General features: G+C 44.0%; 5 protein-coding genes across 6 annotated transcripts; 1 reads left to right on the top strand and 4 right to left on the bottom strand.

Moving 5' to 3' along the window:
• Nucleotides 1–401: 401 nt before the first annotated feature.
• On the top strand, nucleotides 402–1,899 carry LOC108596220 (zinc finger CCCH domain-containing protein 15 homolog). The gene is made up of 3 exons (XM_017981748.2): nucleotides 402–545; nucleotides 686–1,123; nucleotides 1,183–1,899. The coding sequence occupies exons 1-3, from the start codon at nucleotides 477–479 to the stop codon at nucleotides 1,876–1,878; spliced, it is 1,203 nt and encodes a 400-aa protein (XP_017837237.1). The 5' UTR covers nucleotides 402–476; the 3' UTR covers nucleotides 1,879–1,899.
• Nucleotides 1,900–1,974: 75 nt separating this feature from the next.
• LOC108596222 lies at nucleotides 1,975–2,532 on the bottom strand. Its single transcript, XM_017981751.2, has one exon. It carries the CDS (start codon nucleotides 2,464–2,466, stop codon nucleotides 2,011–2,013), a length of 456 nt encoding a protein of 151 aa, XP_017837240.1. The 5' UTR covers nucleotides 2,467–2,532; the 3' UTR covers nucleotides 1,975–2,010.
• Nucleotides 2,533–2,568: 36 nt separating this feature from the next.
• Nucleotides 2,569–4,621, bottom strand: LOC108596219 (nucleoporin Gle1). Its single transcript, XM_017981747.2, has one exon. It carries the CDS (start codon nucleotides 4,593–4,595, stop codon nucleotides 2,592–2,594), a length of 2,004 nt encoding a protein of 667 aa, XP_017837236.1. The 5' UTR covers nucleotides 4,596–4,621; the 3' UTR covers nucleotides 2,569–2,591.
• A 52-nt stretch (nucleotides 4,622–4,673) lies between these two features.
• LOC108596221 (vacuolar protein-sorting-associated protein 25) lies at nucleotides 4,674–5,415 on the bottom strand. Its single transcript, XM_017981749.2, has 2 exons — nucleotides 5,326–5,415; nucleotides 4,674–5,271 (listed from the first exon to the last, which is right to left on the bottom strand). The coding sequence occupies exons 1-2, from the start codon at nucleotides 5,370–5,372 to the stop codon at nucleotides 4,797–4,799; spliced, it is 522 nt and encodes a 173-aa protein (XP_017837238.1). The 5' UTR covers nucleotides 5,373–5,415; the 3' UTR covers nucleotides 4,674–4,796.
• A 128-nt stretch (nucleotides 5,416–5,543) lies between these two features.
• Nucleotides 5,544–15,253, bottom strand: LOC108596218 (latrophilin Cirl). Of its 2 annotated transcripts, XM_017981746.2 has the most exons (10): nucleotides 14,696–14,914; nucleotides 13,188–14,632; nucleotides 12,901–13,128; nucleotides 12,632–12,842; nucleotides 12,332–12,572; nucleotides 10,747–10,912; nucleotides 10,462–10,691; nucleotides 10,294–10,391; nucleotides 8,016–9,836; nucleotides 5,544–7,958 (listed from the first exon to the last, which is right to left on the bottom strand). In XM_017981746.2, exons 1-10 carry the CDS (start codon nucleotides 14,728–14,730, stop codon nucleotides 7,505–7,507), a joined length of 4,929 nt encoding a protein of 1,642 aa, XP_017837235.1. In that variant the 5' UTR covers nucleotides 14,731–14,914; the 3' UTR covers nucleotides 5,544–7,504. The 2 variants fall into 2 exon arrangements, with proteins under 2 accessions (XP_017837235.1, XP_033149034.1); XM_033293143.1 differs by lacking the exons at nucleotides 5,544–7,958; nucleotides 8,016–9,836; nucleotides 10,294–10,391; nucleotides 10,462–10,691; nucleotides 10,747–10,912 and adding an exon at nucleotides 15,236–15,253 and having other exon boundaries at nucleotides 11,279–12,572; nucleotides 14,696–14,885.
• Nucleotides 15,254–15,340: the final 87 nt, after the last annotated feature.

The raw sequence follows: 15,340 nt of genomic DNA, 5'->3' as shown, positions 1-15,340 counted from the left end.
ATGTATGCATGCCTAATATATATAGTATATGCATATACTGTATGTAACTATTCATTCAATAATTGTTGATTAGTTGCTTTTATTTTTTATATAATTGATTATAAACTGTAAAATATTTGTAGTCGAAAAATTTAAAATGCCACAATAATATAGCTTTTTATATTATTGAACGTCAATTTCATTTAAAAATCAATTCAAAATCCTATTTTCCATTAAATAAGAGTTGCCAGATCGGCAAAGTTAGAACGCGTTTATGAAAATTGTGTATTAGGTGGATGATACGTGCTATTTGCGTGCTTAGCATTCCGATACTTGCATCTCGCTCTCACCAGTAAAAATCTTTCAACACTGCCTGCTCGCACGGAATTTGTGGATAATACTCGCTTATTCCAATTGTAAATGTACTGAAATAACAAAAAAAAACTTGTATAGTTACGGTATTATTTGCAGCCTGTTAAATTTGTCGTTGCACAAAGATGCCCCCCAAAAAGGCGCCGGCTCCGAGCAAGAAGACGGAGCAGAAGAAGAAGGAGAAAGTCATTGAGGTAACTAAGCAAGCTGCAATGTCAACGTACGCTTCGGTGTGGATTCTTGTACCTAACCTCAAAGCAGCTACCACGACACCAAATACCAGCGATAATTGGAATAACTCTACAAATGTATATGCATATATTTACTCCGACAGGATAAGACTTTTGGACTGAAGAACAAGAAAGGCACCAAGCAGCAAAAGTTTATACAGCAAGTACAGAAGCAGGTGCAGGCCGGTGGACATCATCCGCGTCAGGATGGCGACAAGCGCAAGGAGGAGAAGGATAAGAAGTTGGCTGATCAGCGTGAGATGGCCATGATCTTCAAGCCAGTGCAGACTCAGAAAGTTGAAAAGGGCACCGATCCCAAGTCAGTGGTGTGTGCGTTCTTCAAACAAGGCACTTGCACAAAGGGCGACAAGTGTAAATTCTCTCACGATCTGTCGATGGAGAACAGGGTGGAGAAGCGCTCAATCTATGTGGATATGCGTGACAGCGAAGACGATCCGATGACCAACTGGGATGATGCCAAGCTTAAGGAAGTGATTGACAAAAAAATGTCTAACGAGAAGCAGCGACCAACCACTGATATTGTAAGAAGATAGTTTATAGTTTGGTATTCATACCATTTATAATTCCTGCTTGCTTGTAGATTTGCAAATATTTTCTGGAAGCTGTGGAAAAGTCCAAGTACGGCTGGTTCTGGGAGTGTCCGAATGGCGAGAAGTGTATCTATCGCCATGCGTTGCCGGCGGGTTATGTGCTCAAGCGTGACAAGAAGAAGGAAGATAAGCCTAGTGAAATCTCGTTGGAGGATCTGATTGAGAAAGAGCGCGCTGCACTGGGTTCTCAACAGACACGTGTCACATTAGAGACCTTCTTGGCCTGGAAAAAACGCAAGTTACAAGAGAAGAAAGATAGGCTGGCCGCCGATGAGGAGCGCAAGAAGAGCGACTATAGCAAGGGCAAACAGTTTGGTATTTCTGGTCGTGAAATGTTTAGCTTCAATCCCGATTTGGTGGATGACGGTCCCATGGAGGAGGGCGATGCAGCATTTGACATTTATAATCGCGAAGACGACGATGACAATGCTGTCGAATTTAAGGAGCTCGATCTGGCTGCGCTATCGCTGGCTGCCCAGGAGGTAGATGGCTCTGGCACCATAGCATCGAGCACAAGATTGCTGGACCAGGCAACAGAAGCGGCAAAGACTGCAGCAGCTGAGGATGCAGCGGCTTCGACCTCTAATTCAGCCGACACTGAGCCCGCCATTAATAAAGATCTGTTTGCAGATATGGATCTTGCAGGAGAACTAGATGATCTGGATCTAGACGATGAAGACGATTAAACAAGTCAATGCCTTTTGTTATAGTTAAAAACCAATATTTTGAATTGCAAGGTTCATCTAATGATTTCTGCCTTTAACTTTCGATCAATAAAATTGTGGCTTTTACATAAAATTAACATAAAATTTTTCAAACTAACATTCATCGATGTCCATGTCATCGCAGTCTTTTCTGTGCTCCAGCACGCAGGCATTCCAGTTTGTCAACTTGGCAGACAGCTGACATAGGACATCCAGATTCACTTTTTCCCCGCAGAAAAGCTGACCCATCTGCTTCAGCACCCAATTCACACGCTTACTCTTCGTCTCGTAGACATAGGCGATCTTGTAGGCGGCTTCTACAAAGGGTTGCTTCTCCTCCATTGTCATGCGTCGCCACAATCTGCCAGCGCATGCGGAGGCGTGGTAAGCGGACATCTTGCAATCTTCACTTTGTTTATGTTTGCGATAATAGGCCAGAAATAGCAGAAAGGGATTACGCCGAACTCTATGATCGGCTTGCTTGCTTGCCTTGCATGGACTTTTTTTTTGGCAGCACTTGGAGACTGTCCTTTGCGCTTTTGAGGCATTTTCACGCTTCGTACAAACCATTTCAATTACAATTTTTTTTTGAGGCAGTTAGCAATTGCTGCTTTTTACAAAGATTTTTCTATTAATGTTTAATTTTCGACAACGCCACTTAGATTAGTTTATAAATAAGAGTCGCAGCATATGTGCTACCAAAAGTTTGGCGGCAGCACGCCCACCGCCTGTGGTATTTGACGCTCGCGCAGAAATTTTGCTAGCAGCATCTCCAGCCGTGACTTTGGTCCGCCCTCATCATAAGCTGACAACTGTGGCATATAGTATGTCTGTATGAATACGAGCAGCTTCAAAAAGTTTTTGCCATATGTACGCCAGAGCTCAAAGCCCAGCGTCTGCAGCACTTCCATGATCATTGTGGCGCTTATATCCGGCAGCGGCTTTACTAGCATTATGTGCACCAGCCAACTCCATGCCTCCTCCAGGCCAAAGCATTGCTTAGGCCCATCAGCTTGACGTCCTTGTGTTATGATAACTGCCGCATAGAGTCTTGCTATGCCCGTCTGGCGCTTCAGGAACATATCCGGTTTCTCCAGCTCATTGGTGTCTGACAAGCGATAGCCCATTGTCTTTAGATACTGCTCAGGCGTCTGTCCCTGCTGCTGTGGTATAACATATGGCACTAAATAAGGCGACTCCTTGTACATGTAGGCCAAAAAGATTTTGCCAAAGTCCGGCAGCAGCTTCCAGAACGTCACAATTACTGAGGCAAAGGGAAATGCTGCCTGCGGATTACTCGAAATAGCCGTATCCGTTTGGCTAACAAACTTCTTGGCCATTAGCAATATGCAGTAGTCGCGCGCCAGCGGATGGTCATTGATGGTTATAGTGCTGCCATCTGTTGTCTTCACAGGCTGACCCGCAAAAAAGGTGTACAACTTGTTAAAGTTGTTGGTCAAGTGTTGTCCGCTGGCGGCCGTTATTGCATTCAAGGGTACATTGATGGTACGCTGGCAATTGGTGCGGTACTTTTTCCATGCTTCGTCTGACTGCAGCGGTTTGACTGCATCCACTTTGCTCTGATACAAGGCATTGATCTCATTGTAGTAGGCCAGGCGCACAGGGTGCACATAGCTGCTAGAGATGCTGCCTGTAGCTGGCTGTGTGGCTGCGTTAGCTGCTGGTGGCGCTATCTGCTGTTCTGCTGGTGGTGGTGGCTGTGCTGCTGGCGCTGGCTGTGCCGCTGGTGGTGGCGGCTGTGCTGCTGCAGCTGCAGCCTCTGCTGCAGCTTTTTGTTGTGCCTCAAGCTCTTGTTGTTTTTGCTGCTGTTCAGCTTCTAGTTGTTTCTGCTTTTCCCTGGCTTGTTCCTCAGCAAGCTGCTTGGCTTTGCTAAGCTGTGCCTGCTCTTGCTCCGACAGCTGCTTTATGAGATTTATTTCGAGCTTGTCCAGGCGCTGGCAGTACTGCTCTGCTGTAAAGATAGTTTTTAGTTCCGCAGCATCGCTATTGGGATTTTTAATGCTGGCCACAAGCTGATCGAATAGCTGTCCCACCTCACGTAGCTCGTGATTTTGTTCAGCACACGCCTGCACAGTTTCTTTGTCCAGCGTCAGCAGCAGTCTTGTCACAGCTTCATATTTGCTACTAAATCTACTTTGGCAACGTGAAACACCCTCGACAATAAGCATATACAGCTTATGGTTATTTTGTTTGATGAGCGCTTGCTGTTCGCATTGTTGTGCCTCCAGTGCCGTCTTGGCCAGCTGCTCGGCCTGTTGGTGTAATAGCTTCTCATTCTTTTCACGCGCCGCTCGACCGTTTACAATTCCAGTCTGTTGTTCTGCCTTGAGCTGATTTGCCAGCTGTGCATTGATGGCATTTCTTTGGCGCTCCTGCAATTCTTTTAGCTGCTGCCGCACACTACGCTTGCACTCTTGTTCCACCTCACGTTTTACCATGCTTGCTCTAATTGTGTTTGCATCTGGCAGTATGCAATTGTCTAGGGGTGTTACTTCTTCTTGCGTGCTCTTCTTATTCTTATTTACAGCCGGCTTTGGTACGCCTGCTCTCGCAGCTTCTTTCGCAGGCGCGTCTGTCTGTTGCGGCTTTCGGTCCGGTCCCAGTGTGCGTCCAGTGCAAGCTAACGAAGCTAAAGCCGCATGCTGCAGTGCTTCCGTTTGTATCTTACATATGTCCATCGCAATTTAGCATTAACAAATATATTTAACTTCTAATGGAATTTAATACGATTTCAGCATAGCTGTGCACGATTGTATGCAGATTTAATGTGGAGGCTGCTCGATTACCAACAATCTGAATGTTATCGAAATAAATTTTAGTTTAATTTACATAGAATTAAAGATTAATAAGCTACGCGTTTTAGAAGCACAATCACACATTTAGAAGAATTTCACGCCATGACTGCCGTCCATTTCAATTAGCTCGCACTTGCCCTTCTCCTCCAATAAGCGCAATGCACTGAGCAGCACAGCTTCGTCCACGCCATGAAACTCTTGCTGTGTGGTGCTCTCTCCTGAGGATATCTCATAGAATGTGCATATACTATTGGTTTGTCCCGTCTCCTGTATCCAATCGTACACTAAGTTTCCATACTCTTCCAGCGTGTGCCAGTACACCTGCCACTCCTGGCGTCGTTTGTCTAATGGCGCTGCATGTCCACTGCGCTGCAGCTGCTCTAGTACTTGCAGCAGGAGCTCGGGCGACAGACGTCGATTGATAGATTCATTGTAGTATAATGGCAAGCTTTGATCGTTGATACTAAGCGTAAACTTATTTGTATGTTTGAGGTATTTGAGAAAGAGATCTGCCCAGACCTTTAGTTGTTGTTGGCGAGTTTCCTCATGTGGTTGCAATCTATGGATAAAAAGCTGTTAAATAGCTCAATATACAAATTATTTAACTACATACGTAAAGAATGGTGGAAAAGTGTACTCCCATGGCCACTGGAACTCCATTGTTTTGCTAAAAAAAATTATTGTAGGCGTCTGAGTCACAGCTGTTCAATGATAAAGTATAAGTAGAAGTATAAGACAAATTATCGATTGTGTTCTGGAGAATTATCGATATCTTGAGCGCTTTTTTCAAAGTGGATTGGACAAAAAATTACATCTAAATAATTCAATTCATTAAATGTTCTCAGTTTATTCGTCTTAATTAGAAAAGATGTGTTCAATAACATATTCATTCCATACAGTTAGAGTGTATCTCGTTCTATTACATGTATTTGTTACATTTCCATTCAAAAAGTAAACATGTAGAGACAAAAATGAGTTGGTTTTTTATGATTTTCATTTTGTAGATATCGGCTTCTGCTTTGCATTATAATCCATAAATATACATTTACATACATTTATCCGCTATATATTCTTGTTCAATTTATGTAAAGTACTAGGAGGCGCAACACTATACATTCAATATTTCAGTTGTCATACATATACGTAGAGTTATTTAAAGTTTTCTTATTTTCAATTTCCATTACCATCTGCTAGCTTTTCGCTTAAACTGCAAAAAATGCCGCTACTCTTTTGCACATCATTTACATCTATTTTAATTTAATGTTGCACTTTATCTAATGTTTTTCATTCTTATAAAAATCCAATAGTAGCCTGTGTGCTGGAAAATTAGCTGTGAGGTGCTCATAAAACGATTAAATTCACTTCTATTTGAAATATAGTGTTTGAATACAGGGAGGGATTGAGGGAAGAGCTGTGCAGGCAGTTTTCATAGAGTTAGCGTTTTCTTTTGCATTGGTAAATGTGAAATGTTAAATGTTTATTTGCACTTTTCCTTTATTGGGTTTTGTACACATGCAAGGGAAATTGTCTAGAGCCATTATTAAAGGGGCATAAAGTTATCGCTTGATAGTACAGTTTGTTTCTGTTTGCGTTAGCTAGTAATTTAAAGAGCTTTACAGTTAGTTAGTTCCTAGTTAACAAGTGAGGTTTGATTGAAATCTTTCTTTGCCATATATTTAGGTATACGTTACTTTATCTGCTGATTCGCTTAGGAAAGAGTGTTGTGGCCTAGACATTTACATAGCAATAACATTTTGTTTGCATTTGTTTATAGTATAATAAAGCGTTCTACTATTGTTTGTTTATTTAAGACAAAAAAGTTACAAAATAAATGCCCTAGGTTTTTGTGCTTGAAGCATATTGTAGAAAATATAATGTACAAAAATGCTTTGCTGGTTTACTTAAAAAATATGCCTTAAAAATGAAACAGCAATAACAAATGGCATTAAATCAAAATATGTGTATAAATAAAAAATATAAAAGCGTAGCTGAGAAAAACAATAGGGATTTGTTTTATGCAGCTGAGCTCAATTTACAGCGGTGTAGATGTAGAAATTAAACAAATAATTGTAGTGTATAAATAGAATTTTTGGTTTATGAAGTTGAAACTAGTTTCAAGGCTTCATATATATTGCAGTAATATTGCAATATTGAACAGCAAGACAGCTTAAAAATAATATAAAATACGTACTATGCTCTGCGCTTTAAATATCATTTACATACAGTACTCAGACCTTATAAGTTATTAATATACGCATAGCTATGGTTAAACTACTTAAAAATGGCATGTGGGCTGATGTATGCGCAGCACATACATCTTACATTATTACATCATACATCATTACACTAAACATATACATTAAATACATTCATATATCGAGTTTGTATAAATCTTGATAGAGAGTATCGGACAATTATCTTTGTTTCAGTTTGTTTTGCTTCTTCTTCTAGCTACTCTAGCATGCATATTGAGTTTAGATTGCTCCGCCTTGGTTGCTTGGTTGTTTTACTTTCTATATTTAATCTTTATCTTTAGCTGTATATCGTTTATGTTTACGTCTATGGTCTAGTTGAGTTACACATATATACACACACACATTGAGTATATGCATATAAAGTTTTGGGATTCTCGAATCACTGCACGTATATATATATTATGTCTAGCAAGTTGTTTCACACAATGCTCCATATTTCGACTAATGACTAATACTAGAGGTAATAGCTAAGCCTAAGCTATAAATATTTGCCTAAGATGACAACAACGAATGCGCCCGAGCCAACAGTTGTCTGTCTTACTTGGCCAATGGCTCCAAATAGCAGCGCACCGTGTTGTTCTCATCCAACATAGCCGATATATGGCGTGCCTGGTGTGGATTGTGATGTGGATGTACTATATGATGTGGAGCAGGATTGCTGTGTGAGGTGTGCGACGACGATGATGTTGTGGACTGTGGTGATAACTTTTGAAGCTGCTGACGCTTCTGTGCGGGCGTCTGATTGGCCGGTGGCAGTGGTGGTCCGGCATTACCATGGCCAAATAGCTCATTTACCGCCAAGCGTGCGCTGGGCGATTTGGCATGCAGCTGTTGTTGCTGCTGTTGCTGCCGGTATGCGCCACGCAAGGAGCCCTCACCAACGCCGCCGCTAACCCCAAAAACCGCGCCTCCATTATGCTCCGTATGGCGGCCTCCGGCTTGAGGTGGCGCACCATAATCTAAATGTGCGCCCTGCTTGCGTTGCTGTCGTCTGCAAATAAACAAATTAAACATTTTGTTCTAAAGAGCAGCCATGCGCTTTACTTACTGAAAGCGTCGCTTAAAGTCCTCATCTTGTAACGCCATTAGGCGACGCATGCGCTCATCGCTTTGCGGCGGCAATCCTTGCGTATCATCATCCAAATCACTCTCATCATCATCACAGACGCTATCGTGCAGCTGCTGTTCCGCTGCTCCCTCATACTCATCATTGTCATCATCATCTTCGTCGTCGTCGTCATCATCGTCTTCATCGGCGGCACAGCGTCGTGTGTTCAGCTGCTGACGCTTTTGCTGCTGCTGCTGCAGCTGTTGTTGCTGCTGCTGTTGGCTTCTGGACGAGACACTGCCACCGCTGAGGCTGCCGCCACCATAGCGACTACCACCGGCGGCCACAGCAGCACGCATGCTGTTAAAGACACCCGTGCCGACGCTATTGTTGTACACCTCATCCACATCGAAATCGCCCACCTCGTAGTGCTGCGCATCAGAGTTGCGATTACTCAAGATTTCCTCATAGACTGGGCCGCCATCGGCGTTGCTGCCGCCGCCGCCACTCTGGTTGTAGTAGGCATCGCCTAGGCCTAGGCCCATGCCCTGGCTAAGATCACAGTTGGAATGCTTATTTCTAAACTGCTGACGCTGCTGCTGCGCCAGCAACTCTTGCTGATATTGCGCAATGTGTGGCGGTGGCGCAGGCAGTTGCTGAGCGCCAGCACGACGCTGCTGATGTTGCAGATGCAACAGATGCGCATGCTGCTCGGCTTGCTCCTCATCCGATGACAGCTGCTGCTGTTGTTGTTGCTGCTGCTGCTGGCGACGCAACTGCTGCTGATAGTAAGCAGCAGCAGGCGGCTCCAGCGCCTCGGCATAGTGCGGATAGCCTTGCTGTGTTCCTGGCGGCGCTTGCTTCATGCCGCCGCTGGTCTTTTTATACGAGGGATAGAACAGCACCTGCGACGTGGCTGTGGCGCGACTATGCAGTGAGCCACTCGGCGAGGCAGGCATAGCGCCCGCTGCGGCAGCGCCACGCTTCTTCTTGCCATGCTGATTATTATGCTTCTGCGTCCAGTAGAACACCTCATGCGCCTGCTGCGGCGAAGCGCCGCCCGCTGTGCCGCCTGCATTGTTGTAGTACTCGCGGGGCTGCTGTGCTGCGCCCTGCTTCCAGCTGTAGTAGTCCGGCTGATGATAGTACGCCTCGCCAGGCTGTTGTGGCGGCTGCTGCTGCTGTTGCTTGTGCGCAAAGATTAAGTGCGTGGAACCAGCTGAGCTGGTGGGTGAAGCGTGTCCCGCACTGGCCATGCCAGTGGAGCGCAACGTGCCGCGTTCCAATACCACAGCGCCGACGGCTGCGGGCTGCAGACTGCCAGTCAAAAGTCCACTCTTTAGTGTGCGTCGCTGCTGTGCCTCGTTTAGCTCACAGTCCGAGTTGCTAGCGGCGCCCATAATAATGGCTTCTTCACCCGCCGGCAGCTCCAGCTGTTGCTGCTGTGCCTCTTGCTGCGCCTCACTCACGCCCAGCGGCAGCTTTGACTTCACTTTGGATATGGTGCCGGCTGCATTGACAACTGCTGCGCCATTGCCCGACACAATGCCGGATGATATTGAAGTCTTGGAGCAGCGCAGGCATTTTGGCAACCAGGCATGCTGACGCACGTACTTGCGATACTCGCGACGTATCTTCTCGTTTTGTATGCAATGGAACACAAAGATGTACAGACCCAGCAGCGTATTGAAAATGACAAAGCAATAGCCATAGATGACGGCCACATCCTCAGCCAGTTTGGCATGGCGCAAGTAAAAGTAGGCGCAGCCCCAAGCCATGCTCAGCAGCAACATAAAGACAAATGTGCAGCGTATGTCGAAGCTGTAAATAGGAATAATAATTAAATAAAATAATATAGTAAACTATACTAGCTCAGCTCTTTATATTTTTTCTAAGCAAGGAATTATTTTTATTATTATGCTAGTTCACTGCTTGTTTAATCGTCAACAGTCTATAGACAACTGACTGCACCTCGCTTACCGCCTCATCTGCTAGCCTCCCACACATGTAAGCTGAGACTTTTGCTCTCGCAGCATCGTTACTCGTGTCGGCTGCAGCTGAACAAGAGCATTACTGCTGAGAGAGCGCTCAATATGCATGTGTGGAGGGTTTGCTTTGGAATGCAGCTAAGTAAAAACTACCCTCAAACTGAGGGTAGCAAAAAATATCACATGATATGTGCAGAGCTTGCAACCTTGATTGATTGATGTTATTACTCGTGCTTAAAACCAAAAATATTAAGAGCTCTGAGGCAGATAAAACAGCAACAATTACTTACCGCACATTGGCCAGACGTGTATGTTCTTTGGTTTTCAGAGCAGTGCGACTCTTGCGGCGCATTATAAACCATGAGAGAAAAGTGTAACTTATAGCCGCCTGTGCCAAAAAAAAAAGAGAAGCGTTTATGAGCCATGTTCACTTAAATTGATTTCGTTTCGAAACCCACCAAGAAAAATAGCAGCACCGGCGCCACAAACATTGCATAGAATAGCGCATTTGTTTCCATGAGCACACAATAATCATTTTGTGTATAGGAGCTGGGATTTATGATGAGCGATATGGCCACAATGCTAAGCGATAGACCATAGGACAGCAGATAATAGCAATTAACCTTGGGCGTTTGGTCCACCTCCAGCAACAGTTCATCCGAGGTTAATGTAGAGTACGAATGGAATGCTAAAAACAATAAATTAGCTACAAGTTCTGCAATGTGTTGGCCTTCAGTCCTTACCTTCGTAGCAGAACCAGGCGATGGCCGAGAGTATGGCACAATGCAGAAAGATGGTAGTGAAACCACAAAAAATGCTTGTTTCGGTCTGTTCAATGCCCAGCAGAAAGAGCAGCTCAGTGGCCAGCAGGCAAATATAAATGTTGCTATAAATTGAAGTGCGTGCCGACTGCAGAAAGAGAGAGAGTGGTAGAAAGAAAATAAGTTGAGGATAAGAAAGAGCGAAAGGTAGTCAAAGTCTTAGTCGCAACGCCTCACAACTTAATTTAGTTTACAATAATTTTGTTGGTGGTTTTTAAGGTGGTGAAAAAGAGTCCAAAAAATAGTAAACAATTTACATAGTCTTAGCAAAGATTTAGCGCATTACATATATATAACAAAAAACAAGACACGAAACAAGCATAAATACAATAATATAAAAACAAACTACACACAACACAAAAATACAAAATCATTTACAGGAATTAGCAAAACACACAATTTTTATTAATTACACAAAAAATTAGGCAAAAAATGATGACAAAACAATGACAAAAATGCAATAAAAAATACGTTGTTTGTTAATTTGTTAGACAATGAAAATTAAAAATGTTGCTATTAGACGCACGCACTTGAGTTATTTTTCTATATGTAAGGCATGCCAATAATATTAAATAAATTTGTTAATTGCTTAGTGAGTGCGCCTAACTTTAAGTAAGGAAATAAATGCGCTAAACTTAAGCTATGTGTTATAAAATTATTAAAGTCTTGAGCATGTGTGCAATAATAAATGCAATGCCTGGAACTTAAACTCTAGTCTTGAAGTCACATAAACATTTACAATTTGCATTACTTAAGCTTTATATCACAATGTGCAGAAGAATTGCAGCTGCTGGCATTTAAATATATGTATAGAGCTAACTAAACGCTACTACTATATTGAACTCTATATGTTTTGTTTTCACCACCACCACCACTTATATTGTATATCATCCATATTAGCCTGCATTATAATATTATTAGCATCCAGCGCATTGCTGCCATCCATATTTAGATTATGTTGCTGCTGCTGCTGCTGTCGTTGTTGTTGCTGCTGCTGCTGTTGTTGTTGCTGCTGTTGCTGTTGTCTGGCTTGCAAATAGTTATGGCTTATGTTTAAATTATTACTTGCTGCGCCCACTTGTGCTGCATGTTGCTGCAGTGCAGCGGCTATTGAAGCTGCGGCCGCTGCAGCAGCAGCTGTTGAACTATTGGCGGCAGCAGCTGTTGCTTGTGGCAAGTTTAAATTCAAATTATTCATTTGCATGCCGCGTTGCGTTTGATTCATGTTGTTATTGTTGCTATGTGAGAGCACTACAGCTGCAGCGGCAGCAGCAACCACCTGCTGTTGTTGTTGTTGCTGCTGCTGTTGCAAATTATAATTCAAATTATTGCGATGCGAATTGCGTATGGAATTATGCTGTATAAAGTTCATGTTATTGTTGTTGTGCGGACTCGTGGGCGTTGTGAGCGTCAAAGATTCATGCGTCTGATCACGTATGTTATTCTGCTGGCGTCGACTGCTGCCCGCACGTTGATGCGGCAGCGTTGTGGCGTTTGCGTTTCTTACCTTGACAAAGACGCCGTTGAAGAGCTTGAGCGTGAGCAGCGCTATGATGATGAAGACCACACATATGGCAACACTTATATAAATAAAAATGCGCATATTGCCATCAAACATGGTGAACAACGAGTGCTGATGCTCATCCACCACATCCATGAGTATGGCAAAGTTGGTTAAATGATTGCAGCTGCAAACGCTATGCGTGCGATTCGTTGACTCCAGATTACAGCCATTGGCAGACCAAGCGCTGTGCATAAAAATATTGTTAGAACGCTCTAAGCATCACTTGGCATTTAAAAGACTTACTGATCAATATAGTTCCAAAAAACGCAGGTGGGATTGCTAACATTCTCAGTTTTCAAATGCTTTAGCACTAATGTTATAGGATGCGATAGTTGTATATGACGTCCTTTGCCCAAGCTGGCCGATATGACCTTGCTGTTCAATATGCGTATACGCTGTTGCTGTTCCCCAGCATTAGTATCGCTATCATTGGACAATATAGCAGTGTTGCGCACTAAAATAGATTTATTGTTTAGCACTAGTTATTCACCTTCAATTGAAATAAAACTCACCATAGCTGCGCGCACTTTTTAAATCAAAGTGATCATAGCTTGGCTTCAATATAGACTCCAAACGATCGAAAGCAGCAAATACAATGCGCACCAAACCGCCCTCGCTGTTCTCAATAAGCGCAGCACGTGGCAGCTCTATGCGATCCGAGCTCAGCGGCCACTGATCCGAATCGGGAAACATAACGCTGTTCTGTATAGTCTTGGTCTCCAGCACGCGCACCGACAGCACTAAAAGCAGTCACACATTTAATTATAAACAATTATATATTCAAGCTTTTAATACTTACATATATTCTTAACCTTCTGCACCACATTGCGTTCCCTTATGATGGTGTCGGCCAGCAGGAACGCATTATTCTCCAGACCTATAAGCAGTGAGGTGGCCACGCGCATTTGATCTTCTTGATTGAGATCTAACCAGCTGGACAGCTGTGATTCATCGAGCAGATTTGAGCCAGTCTTAACTACACCATGCAGCAGCTCCATTATGATAGCTTCACGTTGACGCTGATCCGGAAAGGTTTCCTTGTCGTGAAACATTTTCTCGGACATAGTTTGTATGATTTTGGTGGTGACAAGCATGTCGCCACCGTAGAGCGTTTTACTGCTGGTCACCTCAGACAAATCGTTGGCAATGGAGATGAGCGAGGAATCGCGTTGATTTACGCGCATTTCGAGGCTATTCAGCCACAGACTGCGGCACTGCGTCAAGTCTGGCGTCATTGGATGCCAGGTGGGTTCAAAGTTGCGCAGACGTTGATTCACCTTGTGTGCCATGCTCACTGGTGGCTCACAGCTGCTGCTGTTGTGTATACAATCATTGGCAGCACTAGGCGGTGCAGCAGTTGTGCTGCTGGCCAAGGGCACATCATCATCGTACTCATCGTAGCCTGCATCGGGTAAGCGCTTCATGAGCACACAGCGCCATTTGGCAATGCCAGCAGCACCGCCTGGACACGGCTGCACATTCACATCGCCCACGCGCGTCATATTCCAAAATAGATTACGTGCATGCGTTGGTCCGCAAAACAGCTTTGATTCATCATCTGTGCCCGCCATGCCGGCAGCATTAAGATTTATATTATTAATGGTGCGCACTACGCCGTTGCTGTTGCTGCCATTGTTGGCGCTGACAACTGAGCCAGGCGTGCGATTAGGTGAACTTTTGGTGGTGAGCAGCGTGCCATCATCGCTGCCGGCACCACCTACGCCAGTAAGTATGCGAGTATTGGACGGCGCAGTGGCATTGCTGTTAGCATTACTGCTCGATTTGGTGGGCGACGTTTCTGTGTCTGTGTGGTGATGATGATGATGCAGTTGCGGTGGCGGTGGCAAGCCATCGTGTCTGCCAACTGGATGCTTGGTGGTTGTACTGCTGGCTACACCCTTGAGTCGGCCGCCGGGCAGAGATGCAGTGCTACTGCTGCTGCTGCTGGGTGTGACATGCGTGGGTTGCAGGGCATGTATGCCATTGATGCCTACAACGCCGGGCAGCGTAGGCAGACGTGGCGGCAATGGCGCTGGCGCCTGTATAAGTCCACTGCCATTGCCAAAGATAGGCGGTCCATTGCTCAATACCCAAGGCGGCGGACTAGGTCTGTTTGTGGTCGTCGAAGTCTGCGCTGCTGAAATGCATTGATAATGCGCCTCCAAATACTTGTGCGTGCCGGGACAGGGATCCCCAAACATGCTAGTGGCTGCCAGCACACTGCAGCTTTGTTTGTGTGCACATCTGCAATAGAAAACAATTGTTATATTTATATGCTATCCATGCAGTAGCGTATTCAGTATTTACCTCGAGTTGAGCACTGTGAGACTTTTGGGAAACATGCAATTAACGCTCCACTCCACATTGCCATGATCATTGCATATGGTAATTGAAAAGCGTCCATAATTGGCTCGTATCAAGTTGATCAGATCGCCTGGCTCGCATTCAATAGTCAATTTCTTACCTTCACAGGCATATGCCGTTTGGTACTTGGGAGCTGTAAGATTTAAGCAATAAGTAAAGCAATTGCAACTACTAATCTACGCTAAAATGAATGTAAATGTGATTAATTAGTTTATCTAAATCTCATGTTAGCATAGAGGGTCGAAGAAGTGCGTAGCGTTGAATTGGTTGTAGTTTGTAGTTTGGTTTTTGTTGTTGTATCTGGAAAGACACTTATTTGACACATATATATATTACTATATGAGTGGCAATATAAATAACTTTTTGTTATACCATAAAATACGCTCTTTACGCTTAATTTTAGTGATAAACTTATGTATGTGTGTTTTGTTTTTTGGGGGGACGTTAGCTTTTTGCAGCAAGTAGAATAGTAGTCATAAATACCAAATCCTGCCGTCGACGTGGCCGTCGTCCCAGTCCATTTGAACTCTGTAAAAGTTTATTTAACTTTAGAGACACAACTTATTGGGATCGCTATGTATTTTACTG

This window comes from Drosophila busckii, chromosome 2R, assembly GCF_011750605.1.
Source record: "Drosophila busckii strain San Diego stock center, stock number 13000-0081.31 chromosome 2R, ASM1175060v1, whole genome shotgun sequence".
NCBI classification, from domain to species: Eukaryota; Metazoa; Arthropoda; class Insecta; order Diptera; family Drosophilidae; genus Drosophila; species Drosophila busckii.
Note: the sequence above shows the minus strand (reverse complement) of the source record. Positions and strands in the feature narration are given on the sequence as shown.